Raw genomic sequence first — 26007 nt, 5'->3', positions numbered from 1 at the left:
GATGTGCAGAAGTCTCATAATTTCTCTCAATCCCAGGCAAGTATCTCAATTCCAACATCTCAGCATCGAGGAGAACTCTCCGCACACCCAGAAAGAGATTTCTGATTTTATGAAAATTGTAGTGGTCTTTCAGAATGGCAAAAGTAGTTGTTTGTTGGTCACTTATTTCTGCCTATCCTTTCCCATGCATTCAAAGCAGGATGTTTATTGCTGCCTGATGGTGTTCTCAGCTGAGGTAATTCATCACAAGACAAACCATTCAGGCCTAGTTTAGATTTGGGGAAGTAGATAAGTCTTTTGCTGTGCCAGGTCCTGTCACAGTTGATTTTGGTGTTGTTGCCTGATATTGAAAGAGAAAAACCCTTGCAACAGTGCTGAAATAGTAAAATAAAAAGCAGACCTTGATTGGAAACTTCCAGGTGTCCCAATGGTCATGGGCACACCCAGTACTGAATCTCTACAATTTTATAAGTTAAATAAATTAGTAGTCTTAACAAATACTGTCCAATTAAAGAGCACTTGGTTAGACAATTTTTGGAGTAGGCCCAGGGTTTCTTTGCCTCACTTCTTGTTATTTCTTCTCAAATTCTGGTTGTGAAACAAAATGTTCCTCTTGTAGATCCTCTACTTAAAAATAGAACTAAACAGTATTTCAGGAACGTGTTAGAATGTTAGGCTATTGTTCTAAAATTTGAGCAAAAAGGTGGGAAAATTACTAGGAGCTACATAACTCCATGATAATATTCATCAGGGCTACAAATATATGAAAAATTCATAAAAGCAAAACTGTTTAGGCATCAGTATCAAGTTGTTACCTTACCTTGCTGTACTTTCTGTTTCCTTAATTTATCCTAGCAATGATTAAAGTCCTCAAAGTTGTGGAACGACACAAAGCAGGCTCTGTGGAGATGAGTTAGTTGGCCAATTGAGCGATCAGAAGTGCAAATGGATGCAATTTCCAGTGTAGCTCTATAATTTATCACATGGAGGATATGTAATTTAGAAGCATGAATTGGGTGCTGGAAAAGAAATTGCAAATGTTCTCATAAATAAAGCTGCCAAACTCTCATTGCCATGACTCATGGTGCTCAGTAATATTGAATACTCATACTTCCCCTCAGTCGAGTATTCATGTGTGAATATTCTGAATGTTTCACAAATTCTACAAAGATAATTATTACTTCAGGAGCACCACACTGGAAAAGTGTTATGCTACTACTGTTGAAAAAACCCACAGAATTGTTTCCTGGAATAGACATAATGCTCTGTGAACTAACATTTCCACCTAGACAGCATGACTAGCAAACTGAAAAGGGAGAAGTTTGTGAACAGTTCAAGTCATAAAAATATCCTCACAAATAATTGCACATAATGTTTTTGGGCAAAATAAAACTGAGGTGGAAAAATCTGCCATTCTCGAATTATAACTGAGGAGTTTTGGTTCTAAATGTATTCATCAAAATGTTCATAAAAAAGAGTTGAATTCCATCCATCTTGTACGACACAAAGTCAAAACCTGCAGAGACATGATGTAATTGTACTGCTGATGATACTCAAAGCATCCCCAGTGCCTGGTGATGTGTTTTTCCTAATGACTCTGCTCTCTGCACTCCAGTGGAAATTCTCTGGATCGGGCTGGCGGGAATAAAATCTGGGCAAAGAAATTTTACCCTGCTCTGCAATGTTTTACCCTCCTCTGCAATGGACGATGTGATTTGCTTGCATCATCATGGCTCTGGGATAGTAGTGATGCACTTGAGTGTAACTATTTTGTTTAATGGATTGTTGCCAGTTTTTAGCTTTTGTAGTGTTTTTATAGGAAACAGAGATATTCAGTGACTTTTAACATGCATCTGAGCACAGATCAATTAATGCTTTGGACCTTTGTCTGTAATCCAGAATGTCTGAGGCCACTGTGTGTTTTTTTCCAGGCCTCTGTTCCTGATTAACCCCTATGGATTTATGCCAACTTTGATGATATAAAATATTTAATAAAGTGAACAAGTTACTTTTCTAAGTGTGTTTGTGCACATGTGTGTGTATGCAAGCAGCTAAAAGAAAAAAATGGGATGGTCTGTACTTCATGTCAGGGATAGCATTAGTGGTGATAGCAATCCCTTATCTTTATAAGGAAGTCAAACCAATTTATACAAGGCATGGGATAAAATCTGTGTTCTGCAGTGCTGATAAATCCTAGGTGGCAGGGTAAAGATTGTTTTCCTTGCATTTACATTTATAACTTTTCTTCAGCAATGTTTATCCTCTTTTTTTGCCATGTAAAACTTGCATTCTCCTGTCCCACTGTTTCTTTAGGCTGACTTGAAAATATTGTAATCCTCCCACATCAAAGCAGAAAATCTGGTGAGCCCACACACTAAAAAACTTCCATGTGGACATATCAGATGGATATCCATGGATGTACCTGCACTAACATCTACTCTAAAAAACTAATCTTGTAATTGGCATTTATTACAGTTGTTCACATCAGAGAGTAGTTTGGGAAAGGGTAAATTTGGCTTCTTATGCCCACAATTAAACCAGAAAATGTGTTTCAGGAATGCACTTAATGCACAAGATTCACAGGTCTGCACTTTACTAATGTGAAATAACCTCCTGCCCTCCCAAAAACTGTGCAGTGCCACGTTAAATCCCTCAGTTCTAGTGGTGTTACTTGTAGGTCTGATCCTATTGTTCACCTGGGCATGGGATTATGTGTTGAATAGGTTATCCCTGTAGATCTATTTTTTTGTCATGGATGTTGGTGGAAAAAATTGTTTTTTTAGAACAATACAGTCATCTGTTATTTATTGTTATTTATTTATTTGGTGTTTTCTTTTAAGAAGGGTATGGCTGTGATTTTTATTGTGAGAGTTGATTTGTTACTTGCACACAAATGCACATTTACACTGAATAATCTCTATTTCCCTTTCTCTCTCCCTTATTTCAACCCAAACCTCCAGAACCGCTAAAAGCCACCATCAGCCCGCGCAAGGTCAAAAGCAGCGTCGGCAGCCAAGTGTCCTTGTCCTGCAGCGTGACAGGGACCGAGGACCAGGAGCTGTCCTGGTACCGCAACGGGGAAATCATCAACCCTGGCAGCAACGTGCGCATCACCGGGGTCAACCGCGAGAACCTGATCATGGACGGCATGGCCAAGAGCGACGGCGGCGCCTACCAGTGCTTCGTGCGCAAGGACAAGATGTCAGCCCAAGACTATGTCCAGGTGGTGCTGGAAGGTCAGTCCCCACCTGCCTGGCAGGTCTGGTTTTCAAAATAACAAACAGGTTGGGTTTGGTGCTGTCGTTTTAGAGTGGTGAAGCCTTAAGGATCTAGAAATGAAGCAACGCGCTTTTGAGAAAATATTCGCAGAATTCCCAGAATCCCTGGGTTGGAACAGACCTTAAAAATCATCGAGTCCAGCCCAGCCCAAACAGCTCAACTGAACCCTGGCACCCAGGGCCACATCCAGGCTTTGTTAAACACACCCAGGCATGGGGACTCCACCACCTCCCCGGGCAGCCATTCCAGAACTTTCTCACCCTTGCTGGAAAAACCTTTTCCCTGCTCTCCAGCCTGTATTTCCCTTGGTGCAGCTCGAGGCTGTGTGCTCTGGTTGTGTCAGTGCTGCTGGAGAAAGAGCCCAGGGCCAGCTGAGCACAGGCCCCTTTCAGGAGCTGTGCAGAGTGAGGAGGGCAGCCCTGAGTCTCCTTTGCTCCAGGCTGAGCACCCCCAGCTCCCTCAGGGCTTCCTCACAGGGTTTGTGTTCCCAGCCCCTCTCCAGCCTCCTTGGCCCCTCTGGACATGTTCAAGCATCTCAACGTCCTTCCCAAACTGAGGGGCCCAGAACTGGACACAGTATTGGTGTAGGAGTTAATCTATAATAAAAATGGGAAGGTAACAGGACCTGGTCTTTAATTGGAGGCCTGCAGGAGCAGAGAAATACCCAGCCCTCATAGGGTGAACACAGTTTTATAAGTTTAGCAAATCAGCATCTTTGACAGGAATCCCCAATTAGAACCTCAAGTAATAAGGTAATTCTCCCCCCTGGTTCCACCTCTTCTGGAGGTCCTTTTTCTTCAGCTACTAGCTGTACTTTGTTTATGAGGAAGTGTCTTGGGAGGGTAGCTCATCCTTGGCTCCCAGGAAAAAGCAAGATGGATTGGGGATTGGGGCCTTTGGGAATGAGTTTTTTCTTTCTGTCTGTCAGGGTAAGAAAAGTACTGGAGTTAGCTAGGAACTGTGTGACCATACAATAATGGTCTACAGAGTTATGAATATATATGAAGAATATATAAAAGCAAAAATCATTTTGGCACCAGTGGAGTTTAAAAAAAAGAAGGCAGTTATGAAATGTCCATGGGGTTTATTGTGCCCTACTCGTAAGAGAATGGAAAAATCAATTTGAAAAAAAAGAAAATCCTTCCCAAGCAGGTCTCTGTTAAAAATCCAAACATTGCTTTTCTGGTTGGGTTTATTGGCTGACGGCTTGGAGATCATCTTAAATAACTGATACCATGTTCTACATGATAATGAAGTGAGGAAAGCCATCAATTTACACAGAGGCATCTCTCTAATGAGGCTGTGGTGCAGGCATGGCATGGACACTATTTTTAGAGTCTCTGTAGAAGAAGAAGAGATTACCTGCCTGGACCGAGTTACCTCGGCAACCATCTCCCGTGACTAGGAAAGCCTAAAGAGCATATTGATAATCTATCATGGTGTCTGGAGAGTGCAGGTTATCAGAGAGCAGCAGCAGGGAAGATTTCAAAGACACTCAGGTCTCACTGGGAAAATAATGTCTGCTTTCATCTCAAAAAAAAGCCTGTCACTTGAATTAAAAAAAGGGGGGAAAAAAGAGGAGGCGGGGTGGCAGAGGTACATGGTGTGCATGCTCACAGATTTATTGGTCCTATGTCAGCTCCCTTTCAGGATAAAAAGCTTTTTTTTTTTTTTTTTTTTTTTGCTTTTTTTTTTAATTTTTTTTTTATTTTGTGTTGCTGCTGTTCGGTTTTCTGAGGGGTGACAGTATCCAGTACACTACAAAGGAAAGGGAGAGAGTCAGGAATGAAAATAAATAAATAAATTAGAAACCCTGTCACATAACCAATGGGACAGAAATGAAAGAGAGAGGGGGCAGAGGAAAATAAAATGAAATCAGATAAAATCAAATGCTCTTCCAGAGATGCTGAGGCCTTTCAACATTCTGAGAATGCCAGTGCTTATCTTTTTACCATGTGGCAAGCAAGGGAATTTTGCAGCCCTGTTTTTAAAGTAACATTTTCAAAGGAAAACAAACACACACTGCATGACCACAGAAAGGACTTCCTAACTACATACCAGGGTGGCAGCACTCCTAAATGTTACCCCACTCAACTCTTTGGAGTGGTGGGTATTTAATCCTGCTCCCTGCTTACAAAGTTTCTGTGCCCACCCATTTTCTTTATTCATTTCCCTGGTACAGGCTGAGTATTTTGGGAGACAGTTCACAAGACAAAGTAACTGAATGCTCTCATTCAGAGAAATATTTATCTGCAGCACAAAATGACCACTGAAAGAAATTGGCATCACTGCTGTTACTGGCAATCTGTATTCAGAAAAGCTTAATTTAACACTTTCCCAAATCAGGCATTGCATGTCAGGACTAAATTGCTGTGTGAAACCAACCTATGCCAGTTGTGCCTGGCTCTTGGCAACAGGATTCATCCTTATCTTCCCAAGGAGCTAAAATCTACCAGGAGAAGAGACTCTCCAAATGTGTTGAGGTTTTGCTGTATGTCTTTTATAATGAACTCCATATGGTTTTAAAAGTTTTCAGCAGGAACACAGCAGTTCATAGAAATGCCTGATCCTATTCAAGTGTTTTTCCTACAGCAGAGCCACTACCAGGTTTCTCAGAAGATGTAAAAGAAACTTGCCATAAGCAAAGGGTCATTTAAGTCCTCTACTGGTAGAATTTATTTCCGTCTCTCAATAATTACTGTTACATACTGGAAACCATTGCTTGTGTTGCTTCTAAAAAAGATCTTGGTTCATGAGATACACTCCAGTGTCACCATCATATTTTCTGGAAAAATCCCTTTGCCCAAGATTTTCTCCTGGAAAGATGAGAAGCCTTGGAGAAAAATGAAAACAATAATTATCTGATTTCCTTGTCCTGAAACTCAGCTGTTTGGACTTGAAACAATAAACAATTCTTTGCATGTTTTTTTGCATTTTCTATATTGTAAGCCTTGTTTTAGTGATATGATAGAAGTTGATGTTCTAGAGGTAAAGAATCTCCTTGATCATTCCATGTCAGCACTTGATTGAGGTTTTTACTGGCAACAGATAAACCTCTCAAGACGTGTTTGTTCTCTATTCTGCAAGGGCCCAGCAGAAGAATTACAAACACAATCTTTTTTTTTATTATAATTATACAAAAAAGGGTGAAATGTCACCATCATATTGTGTGGAAAAACCTCTTCACCCAGGATTTTCTCCTGGGAAGCTGAGAAGCCTCAGAGAAAAATGAAAACAATAATTATCTGATTTGCTTCTCCTGTGTTTTGCTGCTTTGGAATGTGTTTGGACATTGTTTACCGACAGGTGATTGTTTCATTGGTTTCTGCTGTGAATTGTTTTGACTTAATGGTCAGCTGAGGCCAAGCTGTGTGGGACTCTGAAGAAAGAGGCATGAGTTTTCATTAGCATCTTTTAGCTTTCTCTCTGTATCCTTTCTGTAATCTTTAGTATAGTTTAGTATAGTATTATTTAATATATAGATATGTTATAATATAATAGATCATAAAATAATAAATTAGTGTTCTAAGAAGACAGAGTCAGATTCATTCCTTCCTGCCACGGGACACCCCACAAATTTGACACTCCAGGGTAGAGGGGACAAGCTTTACACCACCTAAGCACTGTTTTCCTGCTTTTCTCTCCCTTGGCAGACGGAACTCCCAAAATCATCTCTGCCTTCAGCGAGAAAGTGGTGAGCCCAGGAGAGCCAGTGTCCCTGATGTGCAACGTGAAGGGGACTCCTCTGCCCACCATCACCTGGACACTGGATGAGGACCCCATCGTGAAGGATGGCAGCCACAGGATCAGCCAGATCATCACCTCTGAGGGCAACGTGGTCAGTTACCTGAACATCTCCAACACCCAGGTCCGGGACGGGGGCGTTTATCGCTGCACTGCCAACAACTCTGCGGGAGTCGTCCTGTACCAGGCTCGAATAAACGTAAGAGGTGCTTGTCAAATCAGCTCCTCAAAAAAAACACACATAACTCATTGTAGTGGAGAAGAAGATTGTTGCATGTGATGAGATTTTGGAATGCCAAAAACCGACTTAATGGTTTTGTCCTCTTCTTTTCTCCCCCCTGCTCTCTTTTCCCACCCTGCCTCTTCAGCCCCATATAGAAAGTGTATGGTATGGTTAAATGTTGGAAGAACCCTTTGGCTTGTGTCCTTTAGTCTATTTTTCCTCTACTCATCTCTACTAGTTCACAGTCTCTTTGCTTTAGTCCTGCTGTGCATGTTTTGTTTTCCTTCTCCTTTCCTCCTCTACCTGTCCAACATCCATTGTAATTATTCATGTATACAGAACTTAAACTTGAATTTCTGGCTCTACATGGCATAATACCCATCCTCATGGGTATATAGATACTTTATATACAGAGCAAATAAAAAAGCTAATTGTTTCAGTGTTCTCATGTGTAACAGGAGTCTAGCTCCATATCAGTGTTAGTATTTCACATTAATTAAATCACACTCAGCCTTTTAATTTGTAACACAGCAAAGATTTTATCAGGCAAGTGCTGGATAACACAAATATATACCCCCACATAATTAGCATGGATGCTGCAGGGTAAGGAAAAAGTAGAGCATAAAAAGATTAGGGAAACTGCTTAAGTAGCTCTTAAAAGTAAAAATCTGTCAAATGCTAAGAAGTGCAGCGCAAGCCACGTCCGCTAACATCTCTATATCCAGAAATAATTTCACCCATTCCCTCGAGCAAACGTGCCTCTAAATTGTCCTCAAGAGCTCCTTTCCTCGCCTTGGCAGGGCCAGCGAGCATCCGGCCCATGAAGAACATCACGGCCATCGCTGGGAGGGACACCTACATCCACTGCAGGGTCATCGGGTACCCCTACTACTCCATCAAGTGGTACAAGAACTCCAACCTGCTGCCCTTCAACCATCGCCAAGTGGCGTTCGAGAACAACGGCACGCTGAAGCTCTCGGACGTGCAGAAGGAGGTGGACGAGGGCGAGTACACCTGCAACGTCCTGGTCCAGCCCCAGCTGTCCACCAGCCAGAGCGTGCACGTGACAGTGAAAGGTGAGCGCAGCTGGGTCTCGGGTCTCGTGTTGCTGAAATGGCTCCCGAGGTATTAAAGAATCTTTTTTCCCAGCCCCACGACTGAAGAAGTTGAGATTCCTCAGCTCTGGTTCTCAAGGTTGTTTATTTTCTCTTATCTATCACATTCTTTGTCAAACCTGCTGAGGTCCGTCCAGCAGGTTGGGTTGAGGCACACTGACCGCCCTTGGGCTGGTGTTAGCTTTTTATACTAAAAACTACATGTACTTTATTTACAATAATTTTCCAATACCTATCACCTATTTTAGACAATCTGTCTCTACCCTATACCAACCCAGAACTGTCACCATCACAGCAGAAGTTGGAGGACAAGAAGAAGAAGAAGAAAAAGACACGCCCTGATTCCTCAATCTTGCCTCTTGAATCCCACTCTAAATCCTCAAAATTCTACTTTTTCACGCTATGATAAATTCACTATCATTCTACTCAGACTCTTGTGGCTTGTAAATCCTCACACAAAGTTGGTAATTGTTTCCATGGGTTAAAATCAAAGGCACAGGTGTCTTTGACTCCGTGCCAAAGTCTCTGAGCCCCTTGCAACAGTCTCGAGCCATCCAGGGCAGCCAGAGCAATGTCCTGGGTTCCGGAGGCTGGGAAAAGCAGAGCCTGGCTAATTGCGGGGTTGTTGGTGGAATTGCACACGTAGGATTGTCCTGGCAGGTGGATAACGAGCTGTTTGAGGAGATTAATCCAGATTTGTGTTTATTTTTAATAATGACACAGAGCTAATCAGTCATTGTGTCTTGTTCTCTCCTGACTTTTACCCTCCTTGGCTCAGCTGGTCCCTGTTGTTGTTGCTGCCTCTGAGTGGGGGCCTTGCAGCTCGAGTTTGCTACGAGCACTTTTTGCTACAACTAAATCAGGAAATTAATTTTTTGTCACACACGTTTCACTGGTGACTGTTTCTCTACTGGACAACAAAGTTCCAATTTTCATTAGCCAGTGACTTTCTGGCTTTTAAAACATGAGATGAGAATTTTAATGTCTGTACTTTTGCCACTAAGCAGAGACAGGAACTAAAAGCATTAACCTTGCTTTCCTCTTATTAAGTGATTATCTGAGTGCTCTTCATGCTTAGAAAGATAACACTGTAAATAAATGTGACTTGAAATTCTAATAGGATGCTTCAAATCCAGTCAAATAGTCCAAAACAAGGATGTTCAGATGGCCCTGAAACACTTTGGAAAGAGATTGAGAATAGGAATTTTTTACCATTGTGTCCTGACTGTTCTGACATTGGCAATGTTCAGATCTATTCATGAGGATACAAAAGACAGAAAACCTGATTGCAGTAGCACCTAGTTTTGAGCAATGGGGCCACTAAATACTGCACTTTATGTGAGCCTGTAGGAAGAATTGGAGTATAATTTCACTATTCCTGAAGTTATTAGAAGCTTTTCCTGGGTTGGCTTTTTGGGGTTTTTTTTTGGAGGTAGAGGAGAGGAAGGAAGAGAGGTTGAATCTTGTATCCATTCTCAGATAAAATGGAGAGCAGTAAGGTAAAATGACTTTGTTACAGACATCTGATCTTAACTTCCTTCTGCTCTGTTAGTTTTACCTTTAGCAGTCTGGAGTGATGCAATTGCTATTTTTTTTCTAAGAGTTTAGGGGATTAGCTTTAAACCATGAGCAATTTGGACTCTGAAAGGCATGACATCTCCCACACCTGAGATCATCAGGGGCACTGGTCACGAGCTGTGGCACAAAAAGCCAACATCATCTTTTGTTTTCACGTGTGTTGTGTTTTGCTTGACATTACAATGATATAACAGATCTGTTCATAGGGTTTAGGAACTGAATGACAAATCAGTCACTGTGCTGCTGCTGCACTAAGAGGCCACCATGGAAATTTTGGTGGGGAAAAGCTGCCTCTTAAATGATACCATTTTTCAAATGACTGTCAAAATGAATGTAGCCAGACAAAACAAATCCAGCAGGCATAGAGATCAAAACAATACCAGTCACTGAGAACACTAACTGGTATCTCAGGTGAAATATTGCTTTTTCTTCCATTAGGTTACAGTTTCCAACTTGACAATTCCTCCCCCAGAAAGCAAATTGCCAGCTCCAGCAATTTGGATTGAGCTGTAACTTTTGTCAATGATTTTACTTCCTTGATGGGGTTCTACCTCCCACTAGACCAGGTTGCTCCAAGCCTTAAAAATACATTGTAATTTGAAAATAAGGTTAATAGCCTGGCTTCATCTACAAAGCCCAAAATGTCACAGGTGAGGTTTTTAGGTCAGACCTGAACAGTTCTCAATGTTCTGCTGTTGTAGCTTGAGATCAGCAGTGCCACAGCAGATTTTATCTAACATACTAGTGGGGAGTCAAAAGTGGCCTGGTGCTTTAAAATATTGTTCATGTTTGTGTGTGTTGCCTTTTCATTTTATATATTCCAAACCTAATGAGATGAGTTTTTAAGCACTTCTATTTGATACCAAGAAAATACAAACTATGGCCCAGCTTGCATACTGAAGGTTTAAAGTACTCTGAAATATGACACTGTAAGGCTAGTTAAAACCATTTCTCAAATATCCTTATTTATAGTTCAGCTTCTCAGCTTCTCCTACCATCAGTATAAATATTTTTTTCCAGAGAAACAGAGGAGAATTATTGTTCATCTTCAATACAAGTCCTTTGCTTTGCTCTCAGTTCTGCTGCAAGATTTGTGGGTGACCTCAAACCATTCACCTGAAGGGTGACTCAGAATAGATGACACTGAATGAGCTATTACTTAGGGTTTTTTTTTCCCCTCCATGTTCTGTTTTGAGGACATAATTATTAATTTCCTCATGAATTTATCATCTCTGTGGTATCAGAATGTCTCAGAAACAATGTGTTCATTTACAAAAGACACCTGGGTCACCAGGAAAAATGGCAATACGTTGAACTCAAAAATATCCACGCTTTTTTTTTTGTATATTCAATTTCAGAAGCTTACAGCTTAATTTTTCCAGTTCACCTGCCTTTATGTAGCATTTACATGTTCAAACTCTGGTCCCATTGAAATGAAGTTGCTCCTGAGAGTTCTGTTTCCTCCTTCAGAGCAGTCACGTCACTCAGCTTAGCAACCCCCTGGGAAAGACAGATTTAAGTAATTTAATTAGCTTTATCTGACAGATCTGTGGCAAAGGTAAATGCAGAATTTGGCTCTACGGGGCAGCATTTATCTGCATTAGGCAAACAATTGGTTTTTAGAGTTGGCAGCCCTCTGCCACATTGACTTTCCACTTTCCAAATCCTCCAGCATGTGAAGCATCCTGAAGACTTGCTTAAAGCAGCATTTAAATAAAAACATGCAACACCTCGAGTGTGCTATCAAACACAAGAGTGCTGTCCACTCTGCAGGGTATTTTGACATTTGCAAACATCCAAACGAAAGTTAAATCATCCTTCAGAAATCATGATAAGGTCACAGATAGGAGAATAGATAGGAGAACATTTCTTGACAATAATTTTAAATGAACTGTTGGCTTCCAGAGAACCTGAGAAGGGCTTTCAGAGCCTTGCTGTGCATCCTCCCACCTGGCAGGCAGGGAAAGCCAAAAGCTTGGGAGCTGGGCACTTCTGTGCTATTTGACCTTAGATCCTCTGATTGCCCTGCTGATCAGAAGAATCAATGAGACACCACGTGAAATCTGTTGTCCTATTTTTTAGGAATAACTGCTGCCCTCATCTGCATAACCACCTGTGCCAGAGGTCTGCAGGCTCCAAATAACTGTGTCCCACAGAAATATGGTTTGTCATTCCTGTCCTGCTCTCTCCCCCCAGCTCTTGCCTTCCCCTTGTCTCTCCCAAAATCTGGATTTGGAAGGCAGCAGTGCCCTGAGCTGGCTGAGTGCACTAGCTGCCAGGAGAACGTCCAGGTTTCTGCTTGGCAGATTTAACTCCCATGGAACCGTGCCTGAGTCCTAACAGGGCTTTTTGGAAATCAAGCCAGCTTGGGTTTGGTTTTTTTTGTATTTGGACAAATGATTTGGCCAGTTCTTATTTCTGACAGAAAGCCATGCAAACTACCCACCCTGTAATGCACAAGTAACAGAGGGAGACTACAACTGTACTTACATAGTTAATTTCTGTATTCCATACCTGCTGACCTTTGCAACTGTAATAAACCTTTTTCAGCACATGTTGCTTTGGCCTCTCTTAGGTGTAATTTTATTTTTAGCTTTTTTTGTTAAGTAAACTGAACCCCCTTTCCCCTGCCTCCTGCAAAGTGGGAACAGCAGTTACTGCCATCATCAGAAATAATTGAAATTAGCCTTGCTAAGGATACTGCACACATCCTTGCCAAGGACAGAATTATTCTTAGCAGTACCAGTTTTTGCTCTGTGTTCAGCCCAGCTCTCATGGTTTGCCAAAGGCAGAGAACTGTTGGAGTCAGAAATCCGAAAGAGAAGAATGTTCTGTAGAAGATGCAGATTTTCTGTTCATTCCCACTCACAATGACCTGTCCTCCCCAGTTTTCTCCAGCTCCTCCAAGTCCTGGCTCTTCTCCTCTGGGTTCCAAAATTAATCTGAACTTAAACTGTTTATCATCTCAACTCTCATTTCCACTCTGCCTTGTTCTCAAGACTCAAAATTACCCTTTCCCTTTGGATACCCCAACCTTTTTCCCATCCTCCAGTTCCAGTCCTCTCTGCTGTTCTTCAAGTTCAAGCACTGGAGTGACAAATCTGCCCTGATTTCTGAAATCTCACCAGACTGACTCAGCCACTGAAAGGTAGTGCTGGGATGTGTTCAGGGTTGCTTTGGACTCTGTCACTGCAAAATGTTCTCTCCACATCTGATCATGTGGGGGTTTTGTTCATTCATTGACTTAGTTTTGCTCAGAATGCAAAATTTGGGCACCATCGTGATGACTTTTTATAGGTATAGTAAAAACATCTGAGGCTGGTGCCATCTCCTGAATTTGAAATCCACTGCTAAATCCATGGGGCAGGTGGGACTTCTCAGGTTCTCACAATACCTTTGTTCTGGTTTTTTTTCTCATTTTATGGTAGAATTGATATTTACCATGTCTCAGATTTCCCACTCTTCCACCTTCTTCTTGGAAATGGCCAGAGAATTGTAGCTGAAACTTTCCAGCTGAAATGACTCAGCCTGAGGCAGACACCTGGCCTGGCAAACTGCTGCCCAAACAAAAGTCAAACTGCAAGCAAATGAAAGCAGTCTCATCATGGGAAGTGTTGGCAAACAAAGAAAGAAGTTATATTACCCACCCTATCTCTAATTTTCATATTTCCATTGAAAAAAACAAAAAAAACACATTAAAGTTGAAAGCTATTAAAATAATAATAGCAGCATCTCTTTTACAGCATTTTAGTAGATCTCAGAGCTTTTAAGAACAGGAGTGAGTTATCATCTCCATTTTTTTATTATGCAATTTATAGTAATAGTTTTCCCAGCTACAGTAAAAGCCATCAGTAGTAAGTGATGATTTTCTTGTCATCAGTCTCATGGGACACATTCTCATGTAAACAGCCTGCTGCTATTCACACTTCTCCAACAGGAATTAATTGAAAAAGAAGCCCCTGAGAGGGAAGGGTACAGCATCATTAAAATAAAAAGTGTGGTGTTCAAAAGGACTGTTTCTGATCTTGTTGAGCTTATGTATTTCATTGATTTAGAAAGGTTCTTGTATGTAAAGTGAGCACCTCACCTGTTGTGAATCACAAAAAGGAATTGTACCAGCCTTGTTTCATGTTAGAATACAAGCAAACCAAACAGGGGCTACTTCTAAATAGCTTCATGTTTGCAACTCTTTGAAGAGATCCTCCTCAGCTTTCCTGGGAAGTGTCTAGCTCTTTCCAAAATCTGAACTACTGTTGGTGAATTTGCATTGCAAATCAGTTCAGGGAGGGCTGGTTTAAATAGTGAAAAATATGCAGGCACAAAAGAGGAAAAACATCATTGGAAATCTTTGCAGGGTTCTTCAATCAATCTGCTAATCTGTGCATGCTTCAGCCTGGAATTGTGGATTATGGCCAGTGGGAGTTCAGCTTCATGCACAAATCTCAGATCTTCATGCACAAATCTCAGTTCTTATCTTCATGCACAAATCTCAGATCTTATCTGTCCTGCTGACTGACTTTGCCAATAGATTGAATCAAAAAAACCCCCAAAACTTCTGGCCTTGTTTTCTTTCAGATCTTTCTGTCATTATATCACTTTCTACCTTTTTTTCACTCCCCCATGCTTTATGGTTTTGGATGCCCTCAAATTTGTCCCAACTTCCTTGGGAAGAAATGCTCAGACCCCTCAAACTGACTGAGGTTGTCTTGTACAGGAATCACAGCAGGGCCCCGTGGCCAGAGTGATGAGAATGTGCCATTGTGCAAAACATCCTGGAAAATGCCTAAAACCTAAAATTCCTAAAACCTTAGGAATTCTTCTCAGATCACATCATGGGCATGGGGAGTAGTTTTGGGGGGCAAGCAGTGGCAGAGCCTGATTTAAGGGAATTTGCCCTTTGATAGGGATGTCTCAAGTGTGTCTGACCTGCAGAAATTCCTGAAGATAAGACTGAAACAGGCTGATATTCGTGACAGGTCTGTGTAAATTTTTTTTGCCATTCAGCATACAGCAGCTTCAAGTTAGCTTTGCACTAAAATACCTGATTTCCATTCTTTAAAGTCTCACAAGTATCATCTGGATGTTCCTTACTTTGCACCAGTACACTTCTAATGTAACTCCTGTAATGACTTCACCCCTGACACTGCAGAAATGGTCACCCAAAAATGTCTGTTAAAGTTGTTTCACCACTATCCAGTATTCATGACTAGGAATTAGTATGCACAAATCTAAAACTTTTCACTTAAATCTAAATTAAAACTCCCTGGATTTGTGCACAGTCTTATATCTTCTATCTTTCAAACATAATTTATGTCTGTGATGGATGCATTTATTTGTGAATTATGCAAACAATTTGAAATAATCCTTAATACTTCAATAAGTGCCTCAATTAAGGAGTTCAAGATGCTTTGTATACTATGTTTATCAAAAACTGGCCCTCTTCTCTGTCTTACAGTGCAGATTTGTTTACTTAAGAGTTTAAGAAGGTGTGTTCTTGCTCTTTTTCTGTGTTTATTTTATCTATTATCTTTTGGCTCCAGTGATTTAGTTGGACTTTTCACAGTGATACCTGAGGACAAAAATCACTTTAAATCAGGTGGGGGCTGAACAAGAGCAATATCTCTGGAGCAGGTTCCAAAAGTGAGGCCCTTAATTAGGAAACACTTTACCAATGAAGAGATCAACTTGTTGGATGAAAATACTCCTGCAGCTGCTGTCTTATCATCACATCAAGGTTTTCTTTCTTACAAATAAATAGCCAATTCATCCCCTTGGGCAGGGGAGTGAGCTCCCCACCATCCCAGCTTTGCAGGGTGTTTCAGGATGATAAGGGCTTGCACTTTTCTCCTCACAAAGGAGGCTGAAAGGAGAGGGCTCCATGGATGGATGAGACTTCACTTCAAAGCACTTTTGGTTCCCACACAACATTTTAAATGCTCTCTCCTTTTGGAGAAGCTCCCACTGCAGCATCAGGGAGCCTGTGAGTGTTGGATGGCAGGAAAGGGGAGTGGGGACTGTGATGGCTGTGAAAACCTAAAAATTGCTAGCCCATGGCTAGGGTTTGTGCAGAGACAATTTTGGCTTTTTCACTCCCAGTTCACGAAATCTGGGGTCACACAGCTGCCCTAAGAGACTGAATGGGATGGATGAGACGTGATTTAAAAGCACTTTTGGTTTCTACACAACATTTTAAATGGCCTTTCCATTGGAGAAGCTCCCACTACAGCATCAAGGGGCCTGTGAGTGTTGGATTGAATAAAAGGGGAGTGGGGACTGTGATGGCTGTGAAAACCTAAAAATTGCTAGCCCATGGCTAGGGTTTGTGCAGAGACAATTTTGGCTTTTTCACTCCCAGTGCACGAAATCTGGGGTCACACAGCTGCCCTAAGAGACTGCATAGCCTGGTGGCTGTGATTTTGCATCAGCCATAAATATTCATTGCCAAAAGTATTTTATATTGCAGACACAGCCCCTGCAACAGTGCTGTTGCAAGAAAAGCCATCAGGGAGCTGTTTATAATGATAAAGCAGGGGATGATTCTCATTTTGCTGTGCAGAACACCATGTTCAGCTGGCTGCTGCAGGAAACAGGGGATCTGCAGGATGCTCTGTCTTACTAAATCATCTCAGCAGCTCCTCCCAGCACAACTCCCATGGAACAGAGGGCAAGAAATTAAGGATGTTCCTCTGCTAATGGAGAGCAGCGTGGAAGCCCTCCTTGCCCTCCTTTCCAGCAGTCCCCCAGAGGTGCAGAAGACCTTGCTAGGGCACAAAAACATAATTTAAATCTTCCTGTATTAGCACTAATGAGGCTGGCCCATGCTCCTCTTCTTAAATAGACACTTAATTCAAGCTCTCATCAATAAAGCATTCCCAGGACACAGCACTTGGTGGCATGGAGCAGAGATTTTCACTCCTCTGCGTGTTTTGGGTAGAGAAAGAAATATCCCCTTCCACGTACACAAGCACAAAGGCTCTTCTCTCTCTGGTTGAGATGGAACAACTTATATATAAAATAGCATAATTTCACCAAAAAAAAATCAAAAATATGAAATATGGTCAAGCTAAAGCTATGTATAGGGGAGTAAAATATATAAACAGACATTGAAGTATTTTAAACAGATTTTAAATACATCTGTCCTACTCTAAATTTTCTGTGGAACAACTTATATATAAAATAGCATAATTTCACAAAAAAAATAAAATGTAAGCTCTGAATTATGGTCAAGCTAAAGCTATGTATAGGGAAGGAAAATGAACACACCTTGAAGTATTTTAAACAGATTTTAAATACATCTGTCCTGCTGTGAATTTTTTCTCTCAAAGTACTACATACCCCTCTTTTTTTTTTTAGTGCTGTTTGGCAATGGTACAGCTTTAGTGTGCAAAAAATTCTCCTCATGTAGGTTAATCAAGCTTGATATTTTCTTCTATCAAGGATATATCTCTACTTTTTACTGCAGATATTGATACAGACAGAAAGTTTTATACTTCAGAAATTATTTGCCAGATATCATCATAAATTTTTAATAAGTGATTTTTTTTTGTGGTCATTTCCTTCTTCAAACGAGCAGAAAGAAAGTTTATCTCCTATGATAGCTCATAAAAAACTTATTTTACCAATTTAAACTGGTGAATACCATAGCTGAAAAATACTCCTCAATACTTCAAAGTTTTTGCAAGACTATTTACTTTCTTCTAAGTACTGATTTTTAAATTACACACTGGCTTTTAAAATAAGCTCCTCATAAGGACTGCAAGCTGTTGCTGGTTGAATATACATTATATTTTATGAAGCAGAAATGTTGGTTTCCTCTGTATCTAAAGAACCTGAATAGAAGGATAATGTGCTGCCTAAAAATATTTCAGCCAATTTCTGAAATACTCTGCAGGCTGCTACTTATATTTTAGAGCTGGTAAATGCAGCCTTGCAAATCAATATTTTCTGAAAAACATTTCAATGTCACCTAATGATCTTTCTCCCTGTTTTCTTCATCAGGGAGATGGAGAGTGAAGATGCACATTATTATCCTTAGGCAATATTTTGTCTGAATTTTTATATCATTTTGTCTGTGAAAGATTGGCTCAAATTTGTTACACACTCAGCAGAAAATACAAAAGTGATTTGCCACCCTGTTGTGAATTTTAGTGCATTTTTCAGTAATGATGTCTGAGGACAAGAGAAGGGTTTGGGTAGAAATGTGCTGGGCACCACAGTAAGGGGAGGAGTTGGCATTTAGCAGATATTATCAAGGGGAAAATTTATGGCAAAACCTTTTGAAAGACACATTCAGTTAGTTTCTCATTCATATTATGAACTGCTTGTCAATAAATGCTAAGACAAAATTTTTCTGCTGATGTACAAAGAATCTGAGATATCTCATGTGAATGAGCTAGCTGGGCTAAGGTAATTCCAAGAGGCTGCAGGTATTTTGCCTCACTTTGTGACAGCAAAAGTCCCCAAGTGAACAAGCAGGTACTTTCCAGTGCTCAAACTTCAAATAAACACAGTAATTTATACCAAATTTCTTTTTTTTCTATACCTGATGTACCAGGTTTTCAGAATGCCAAAAGACAGATTTTAGCAATTAGAGAGATGGCAGCCAGGAAAAGTGAGAAAAGGGATGGCAGTGGCACTTTTCCCAAACCCAGACAGTGAGACACTCTTGGGAAAGCCAGTGAAGGCCTGGAAGGATGAATTGTGTTGTCCTGTCCCTGATGTCACCTCTCTGTGGCAGCTGAGCATGGTCATAACTTCCCCTCATCAAACGGCACCGGGGCTGTGCTTGAAACTGTGCAGTCAATACCAAACTTGTATTTGTCAACCTCTTGCACTGTGAGGAGGATCTGCACAAACATCTGAACACAGCTTTGAACAAGGCCTTAGTCCTTTTTGGAGTCATGGAACTATAAATCACAGAATGGCTTGGGCTGGAAGGGACCTTAAAGCCCATCCAGTGCCACCCCTGCCATGGCAGGGACCCCTCCTACTGTGCCAGGCTGCTCCAAGCCCCAGTGTCCCTCTGTCCCTGTGCCCCCACAGGTGATTCCCCACCTGCAGAGCTGCCCCAGGCCTGGCCCAGCCCAGGGAGGAGCTGGAGCTGCTGCAGAGAGCCCAGAGGAGGCTCCAGGATGGGCAGAGGGATGGAGCAGCTCTGCTGGGAGGAAAGGCTGGCACAGCTGGGATTGTTCACCTGCACAGGAGAAGCTTTGGGCTGAGCTCAGGGTGGCCTTGCAGGGCCTGCAGGAGCCCCAGGAAAGCTGGAGAGAGACAATTTCCAGGGCATGCAGGGACAGCACCCAGGGAATGGCTTCACACTGCCTGGCCTGGCCTTGGGCACTGCCAGGGATCCAGGGGCAGCCCCAGCTGCTCTGGGAATTCCATCCCAGCCCCTGCCCACCCTGCCAGGGAACAATTCCTCATTGCCAAGATCCCATCCAGCCCTGCCCTCTGGCACTGGCAGCCATGGGAAATCACCTGTGGGGACAGAGGGACAGAATCACCTTCCTTGACCTTCTGGCCATGCCTGATGAACTTTCTTACTCCTAATGGAGGATCCAACATCTGTATCAAAGGAAATGCCTGGAGCTACTCAGTGGCCACCAACACTTGTCCCTGCATCCCAGAAATAGGACACTGATAAAAGGAGGGAAAATGTTGCTGGGGAAGTCCATGGGCACACACTGCAACCACTTGAGACATTTTTTGGTTTTTTTTCTGCTTCAGCTCTGGGGAAACCACAACCTTACAATTTCTGAAGGGAAAAAGGACAAAAGAAATACAATTAGATAAAGCCACCAACTCCATTTTCTTCTGGAGTTCAAACATATCGATCACTATAAATGTTCTGCTCTGGGCATCCTTCCATCTTTCCTGCTCAAATGTAGTACAGATTAGGTGTAAGTGATCTCCCAGGCAATAGGAGAATGCACTTCTCTATCTGAGGTGCATAACCTCTAGGAACCTTCTCTTTTGATAAATCAGGATTTGAGTACTGCTTGCAAAGTTGGTTGTGCAGCCCTTTCAGGATTGATTGATAAAAACCAGGCTGAGATCAATGCCCTGGTTGTTTGAATGCTCCCTTGAGAAGGGCAGAAGATTTTGATTCCTTCATCTGGACAAGTATTTGCCTCTCAATTTAACAATTTTTTAGTAAAAATTCCAACCACAAACCAAAGAAAATATGGCAGCCCCATTATTTTTTCTATGTTTATTTAATCTGTCTGTTTCACTAGTTTTTATTAAAAACACCTGAAAACAAAATGATTTTAAGAAGTAGAATTCTTTACTTTGGTAGAAAAGATGGTAATTTTTAAATGCTTTCTTTGGTTCAGCCAGAGAATAATATGGTAAAAAAAAAAAAAAGAAAAAGAAGAAAAGGAAATTAAAAAATATTTATTAGGCCAAATATGCTTAGCAGGAATTAAATTCCATCTTGAACATTCATGTCTTGCACCATCCCTTTGATTAGAAATCAGTTTTACCTTAATTTGTTGTCCTACATGTACTTCCCCTTCCTGCAATCTTAGTGAGAATTGTGACTTGAAACATTAAGAAATAAGTGCTAGAGGCAGTTAAGGAAGCTCACACTCTGTCATCACACCCCAGAAGCAAAGCTGGAGCCTCTTCCAGGTCTATTCCATGACCTTTAAGCAAGGCCCTTGGACCAGGCCTTGAAATCTGCTGAGCTCTTCCTGGCAATGTCACTGCTGGCAGCCCTGGAGAGGCTCAAACTGGTGGTGCTGTGATTTCTGGAAGAGCTGCTTGATCCTTTTGCAAGGGTCTGCCGGGGAGGTCAGGTGTCTCCAGAAGCCAGGATTTCCCCTGCTTGTCATCTCTGCTTATGCACTGGCTAAAAAATTAGAAGGTGTTTCCAAAAATATGATTTTTCCTGCTAAACAATGCTTTATGGCTGTCAGAGGTGTAGATTCTGCACATTGTGATGCCTTGTTGGGGCTGCCTAAAAACAGAGGCCAGACAAAATTGAGGGAATAAAAAGTGGTTATATTTATTGAAGGGCCTTCAGGCACATTTAGGGTAGATGAATCCCCCTCCCATCCCAAAATGGATGATGGGGTCATGGGTTTTCACACTTTTATAAGTTTGATCGATTTGCATATTGGAGGTTAATTTTCCAATTACATCTTCAGGTAATGAAGTCATTTACCCCAAGTTTGCTTGCCCCAACTCACTTTTGTTTACATTTCTCAGGGCCTGAGGCAGTGAGGTGTCCCTGATCCCCAGGCCTGGAGAGGAATTGTGTTGTCTGACCAAACTGGGAAAGCAGTAGCTAGGACTGTATATGGAGTTTAGAGCTATACACTAAAGAATTGCAGGATTAAAAAGATATGAAATATTAAAATATTGTACATTAAAATATAATATATATTAATAGTTATGAAAAATATTAAAATATTATTATTATTAATTTAATTAAATATATATGTGGAAAAAAATTAAATATATATGAAAACCAGAAAAGCTAAAACCCTAAACCATCAATCCCACCCTGCGCACCTGCTCCGTTATGTTATTTCCATAGCCAAGGCTGTGGTTTCAACAGCTCTCTCTTTCCCTCTCTCCTTCCAGTCCCACCTTTCATCCAACCTTTCGAGTTCCCTCGCTTCTCCATCGGGCAGAGGGTCTTCATCCCCTGCGTGGTGGTCTCGGGGGACCTGCCCATCACCATCACCTGGCAGAAGGACGGCCGGCCCATCCCCGCCAGCCTGGGCGTCACCATCGACAACATCGACTTCACCAGCTCCCTGAGGATCTCCAACCTGTCCCTGATGCACAACGGGAACTACACCTGCATCGCCAGGAACGATGCAGCAGCTGTGGAGCACCAGAGCCAATTAATCGTCAGAGGTGAGGAGGTGTAACTGCTTTGAAAGGCGCTAATTAAGCGGGATTGATTCATCGGTATTTTGTGGTGACATCTGTTTGATGGGTGTGGGATCCCAGTTGCTGGGGTACCAGTTGTGGGTTTCTCTGGGTCTGGATTGAAGGCACTTGAGATGGTGTTTCATGTTCAGACTCAGGTGTTTATTATTTCTTATCAGTAAAACAGTCTCACTGCTGTGAGTTCTGCAGCTTTTCATTAGAAGGCACAAAATGGCCAACAATCTTTTGGTACAAGGTCTTTTAGGACTAAACTCTCCAATGAAGAACTGACACCTGGATTATTTTCCCTTTTAACCCAATAACTGATCCCAAAGAGCTGCAATGGGGACTTTTCTGCCCAATTACAAAATGCCACCCAAACCCATGGAGAAGGAGGAAGAAGAAGCATGAAGAAGAAACCAAGGACAACACCCTGTGCCCTCCATCTTGCTGCCATCCCCAACATACTAAAAACCCCAAAACCTCAATTTCTCACCAAGTGATGCACCTACACTACTATCTATAATCTATTTCACACTTTTGTGGATTCCAGTCTATCTTGAAGTTTTGGAAATTTTCTCCATGAATGAGGGTCAAAGTCAGTGCTCCCTTAGGGGCCAGGACACTCCAGAGCAGACAGAGAAATATTCACTGTGCCCTGGGTTTCCACAGATGGGAAGTGTGAAACAGAGGGGTGTGGGAATCAGAAATACAGAAACTTCCACAGACACAGAAGGATTTGAATTGCAGCCTTGGGAAAAGCGTGGCTTGATTTTAAAATACAATATACAGACATTAAGCAGAAAAATCATAAACTTATGTTTCTATAATTGTAAGTAAGGATATGCCTTAAGGAAGTGAGATGACTGAAGTCAGCGAGAAACTGTACTGATAAGATGGTGAAGGGTTTATAATGTAGGGGTGTGGTTGTATGGAATAAACTAAGAGTTTAGAAGTTATAACAGAAGAATATGTGAAGGGTTTATAATGTAGAGGAGTGGTTATATCCATAATAACCAGAATAAGCTGAGAGTTTAGAAGTTTTAATAGAAGCCAATGTGTGCATGTGAGACAGATGCCATTGGACAAAAATATCCACAGTGCAGTATAAGTGATAGCTGATAGGTTAGAAAAAGAAAATAAACTCTTTGGCAACTGTCTATTGGGTTAGAAAATTCAATATTGTCTTGTAACAAAAACTTGTGACTACTCGAGCTATGGCCAAATGCTTGCTCCTTTAAAATCTCACAGCCTCTGAGCCTGATGATTATCTGAGCAATAAATCGTTCTTAGCCCCAAAATAGTCCCATTCCTTCATTAAAAGTGGTGACAATGACAGAGGGGAATATGGTAATCCCTCACTCTGTGACAGAGAGCACAGAGAGCAATGAGGCACAGAAAGTAATGTGGGTTTTCCTATCTAAAAGTCTTGAAACTAATGAAAAACCCTGGAGTGTTTGGGGTGGGTAGGGGAGCTGCAGGAGTGATTTCCTGGGAAATTTTATCATTGGGAATCAAGCCTTTGAAACAGTATAAAATTATTCTCTGCTATTGTTTTAGTCTGATTATACCCATTTTTTATTTAGACCATTCTCTCCTACAACATTACATCAGTAAAAAAGCAGAACTTGATATTGACTTCATGGAGAAAGGACTCTCTGCTGTTACCTTGTTCTTTTCCTGGTTTGTGTTTGTTATGCAATTAGCAGGATTCATGCACTCATGATGGCTTCACAACAGTTTGCCTTGAAATAGATGTGAATATACATTCAGTAAGCAAATATTTTACGTAGAAAAAACCTTTATAGTCACACCTTTACCAAATTATCTAGAGATTATTCCTTGTGATGTATTTTCAAACTTACTGTGCACAGCTTCGACAAAAGCACATTGCTTCCTTTTCTTTCTAGGAGTTTTTCAAAGTGCTTCAAATTTTTTGTTTTTAAAAATTCAGTCAGACCCTTCCCTCTCCACCACCTCCTTCTTGCTACCAAGCCACTGGGCTTCTCAGAGAAAGAATAATCCTACAAGGAACCTCAGTAATTTCTGCCTGCTGCACTCTGCTACATCTTATATTCCCTCCTATACATTTGCCAAGAAAAATCTTAAAATCTTAGTGGGGCTTTTGCAATCTTTCCCAGGGCTTTTTCCCACATCTGAAGAACTCTTTTAAGTAAAATGTTCCCAGTGTCCTAATGCTATCCTTAAGGAATTCCCTAGTTTTCCAATATGCTTACTTTTTTTAATGCTAGTATTCCCAAAACTGAGTGGTAAACAGATTCATTACTTTTGTACTAGCTTTGATATAAATATTTTATTATTTTTTAAAATTTAACTGATTTTAATCTTGTTAAAGATTATTCAGTACAGGTGTCTATTACTTTCCTCATTTATTTAGTAATTCTGAAATGAAGTGGTTTAATTAACCACATGCATTGAATTATTCCTTTCTAAGCTTTTCTGCTAGATTTTAACCCTATTCCTCACTCTAATAATGAGAGCTTTTCCTCACCTCCTCTTTTGCTGGAGAAGGGAAGGTTGAAAAACTCACATTACTACCTGTGTCTGCCCTGCTCAGAAATGCTGCACCTAAAACCAGCTGGGATTTTCCCTGGTTTTCAGCTGTAATTCAGCTCTGGAAGTGATGGGAATGAATCTGTAGCAACCTTCTGTGGGTTCCTACAGGAATTTCTTCCTCCCAGGATGGTTTAACCATCTGGAACAGGTTCTCTGCCACCACTGTCTGTCCTTGCCAGAACTGAGATTCATGAGCGTAAGGATTTCTGCTCTTTGTAGGGATTTCTGCTCTGTGCAGGAATTTTTCTTCTCTTTGTAGGGGTTTTTGCTCTTTGTAGGGATTTCTGGCCTGTCCCCCACTGATGGGGACAAGCCCTGCCATGCCCTCACTTCTCCTGGCTTTGCCTGAACTGCACTTTCCCTGTCTCCTGCTGTCTGTGGGTAATTCCTCCCCTGACCTCTGTTCCCAGGACACATCTACCTCTTGCTGCCTTTTCAGGCATTAATCAGTTTTCCCTTCTTGTCCAGCAGAGGAGTTTTGGGAAGCCTTTCTCACCTGTCCCTTAACCCAAACACCTCCATTTTCACCTCTATTTCCCCCTCATATGCTTGCTGCTCTAATTGCACCTCCTGATGAGGTGTAAAAAATGCACAGGCATGATAGAGAGGAACATTCCACTCTCTTACACCCAAGGGCTTGGAGAGCAATCCTGGATCCTCAGTTTTTAGGAAGTTATGAAGGCTACATCATGTTCCCCCCTTGCTTATCCTTCTGCCCATGTAATGCTCTGCAGAGCCTCCTTAAATCCTCTCCTCTCTCTTGCTGTCACTTGAAATGATAATGTTTTAATCAGTTTTGGATGTGCATCTGAGATAACAGCTCTCACTCAGAGGAAAAGGGGAAATATCATGTCTGACCTGAATTCTCTGCCAGAACCCTACCCTGACCTCTTTCCCTTGTACTGAACTGCTTCAGCTGCCTCATCCCACAGATGAGCCACCAAAGGGTCCCTGTGATCACTCCTCCTCTGCATCCAACCTGACCTGCACACATTTCAAGTCAGACTTGTTTTCCTGCTGCCTGTTTATTCTCCAGGCTTTCTGATCCCTCCTCATCTTTTTCTTCATAGGTGCTGTATAAGTGAAACATTATAATTTTCTAAATAATCTAAGGGGTTTATCTCCAAATACAGGGAGGAGTGGTGGTTTAACTCCTCTTGTTTCTAATCCCCATTGTTTGAGGGTTTCTCAGCAGTGTGCTTTAAACTTAAATGTTGCTATCCTAAATGCTGGGAGATGTGTTCTGGTAAAATCTTATTTATGTGCACGCTGTGCATTTTGATATGAGAGCAGACAGTGAATAGGAAAGGAAAATTAGGTGAAATATGACTGTTACCCACACAATTCCTTTTTCCTTATTTAGACTGTCCTTGTATTCATTTAAAAAGTTTTAAAACAGTGCAGGCCAGTGTGTTTCCAAACTAAATGGGGATCCACATCATTTTACAGCACATGGGGAGGACTAGAAGTAGAATCTAAAGACAAGACATTCCTAAGGTGAATGAAGAAGCACAGGCCAAGTGCTCATTGCTTCATTTGAATTATTAGTGAACACATAAACTTCTGCAGATTTCATACACAAACCTAAATTCATCATCTTTACATCTT

General features: G+C 41.4%; 1 protein-coding gene across 4 annotated transcripts in view; it reads left to right on the top strand.

Annotated features, from left to right (window-relative positions):
• Positions 1-26007, top strand: part of DSCAM (DS cell adhesion molecule) — a 471885-nt gene that overhangs the window by 278907 nt on the left and 166971 nt on the right. For all 4 annotated transcript variants that reach the window (XM_077170965.1, XM_077170975.1, XM_077170984.1 and 1 more), the window contains exons 6-9: positions 2961-3236; positions 6933-7229; positions 8047-8322; positions 21529-21807. In XM_077170965.1, the coding sequence (XP_077027080.1) occupies positions 2961-3236; positions 6933-7229; positions 8047-8322; positions 21529-21807 (1128 nt within the window). The remainder of the gene's footprint in view (positions 1-2960; positions 3237-6932; positions 7230-8046; positions 8323-21528; positions 21808-26007) is intronic.

This window comes from Agelaius phoeniceus, chromosome 2 (genome assembly GCF_051311805.1).
Source record: "Agelaius phoeniceus isolate bAgePho1 chromosome 2, bAgePho1.hap1, whole genome shotgun sequence".
In the NCBI taxonomy this organism is placed as follows: domain Eukaryota; kingdom Metazoa; phylum Chordata; class Aves; order Passeriformes; family Icteridae; genus Agelaius; species Agelaius phoeniceus.
The sequence above is the reverse complement of the archived record's forward strand: the minus strand, read 5'-3'. Positions and strand labels throughout refer to the sequence as shown.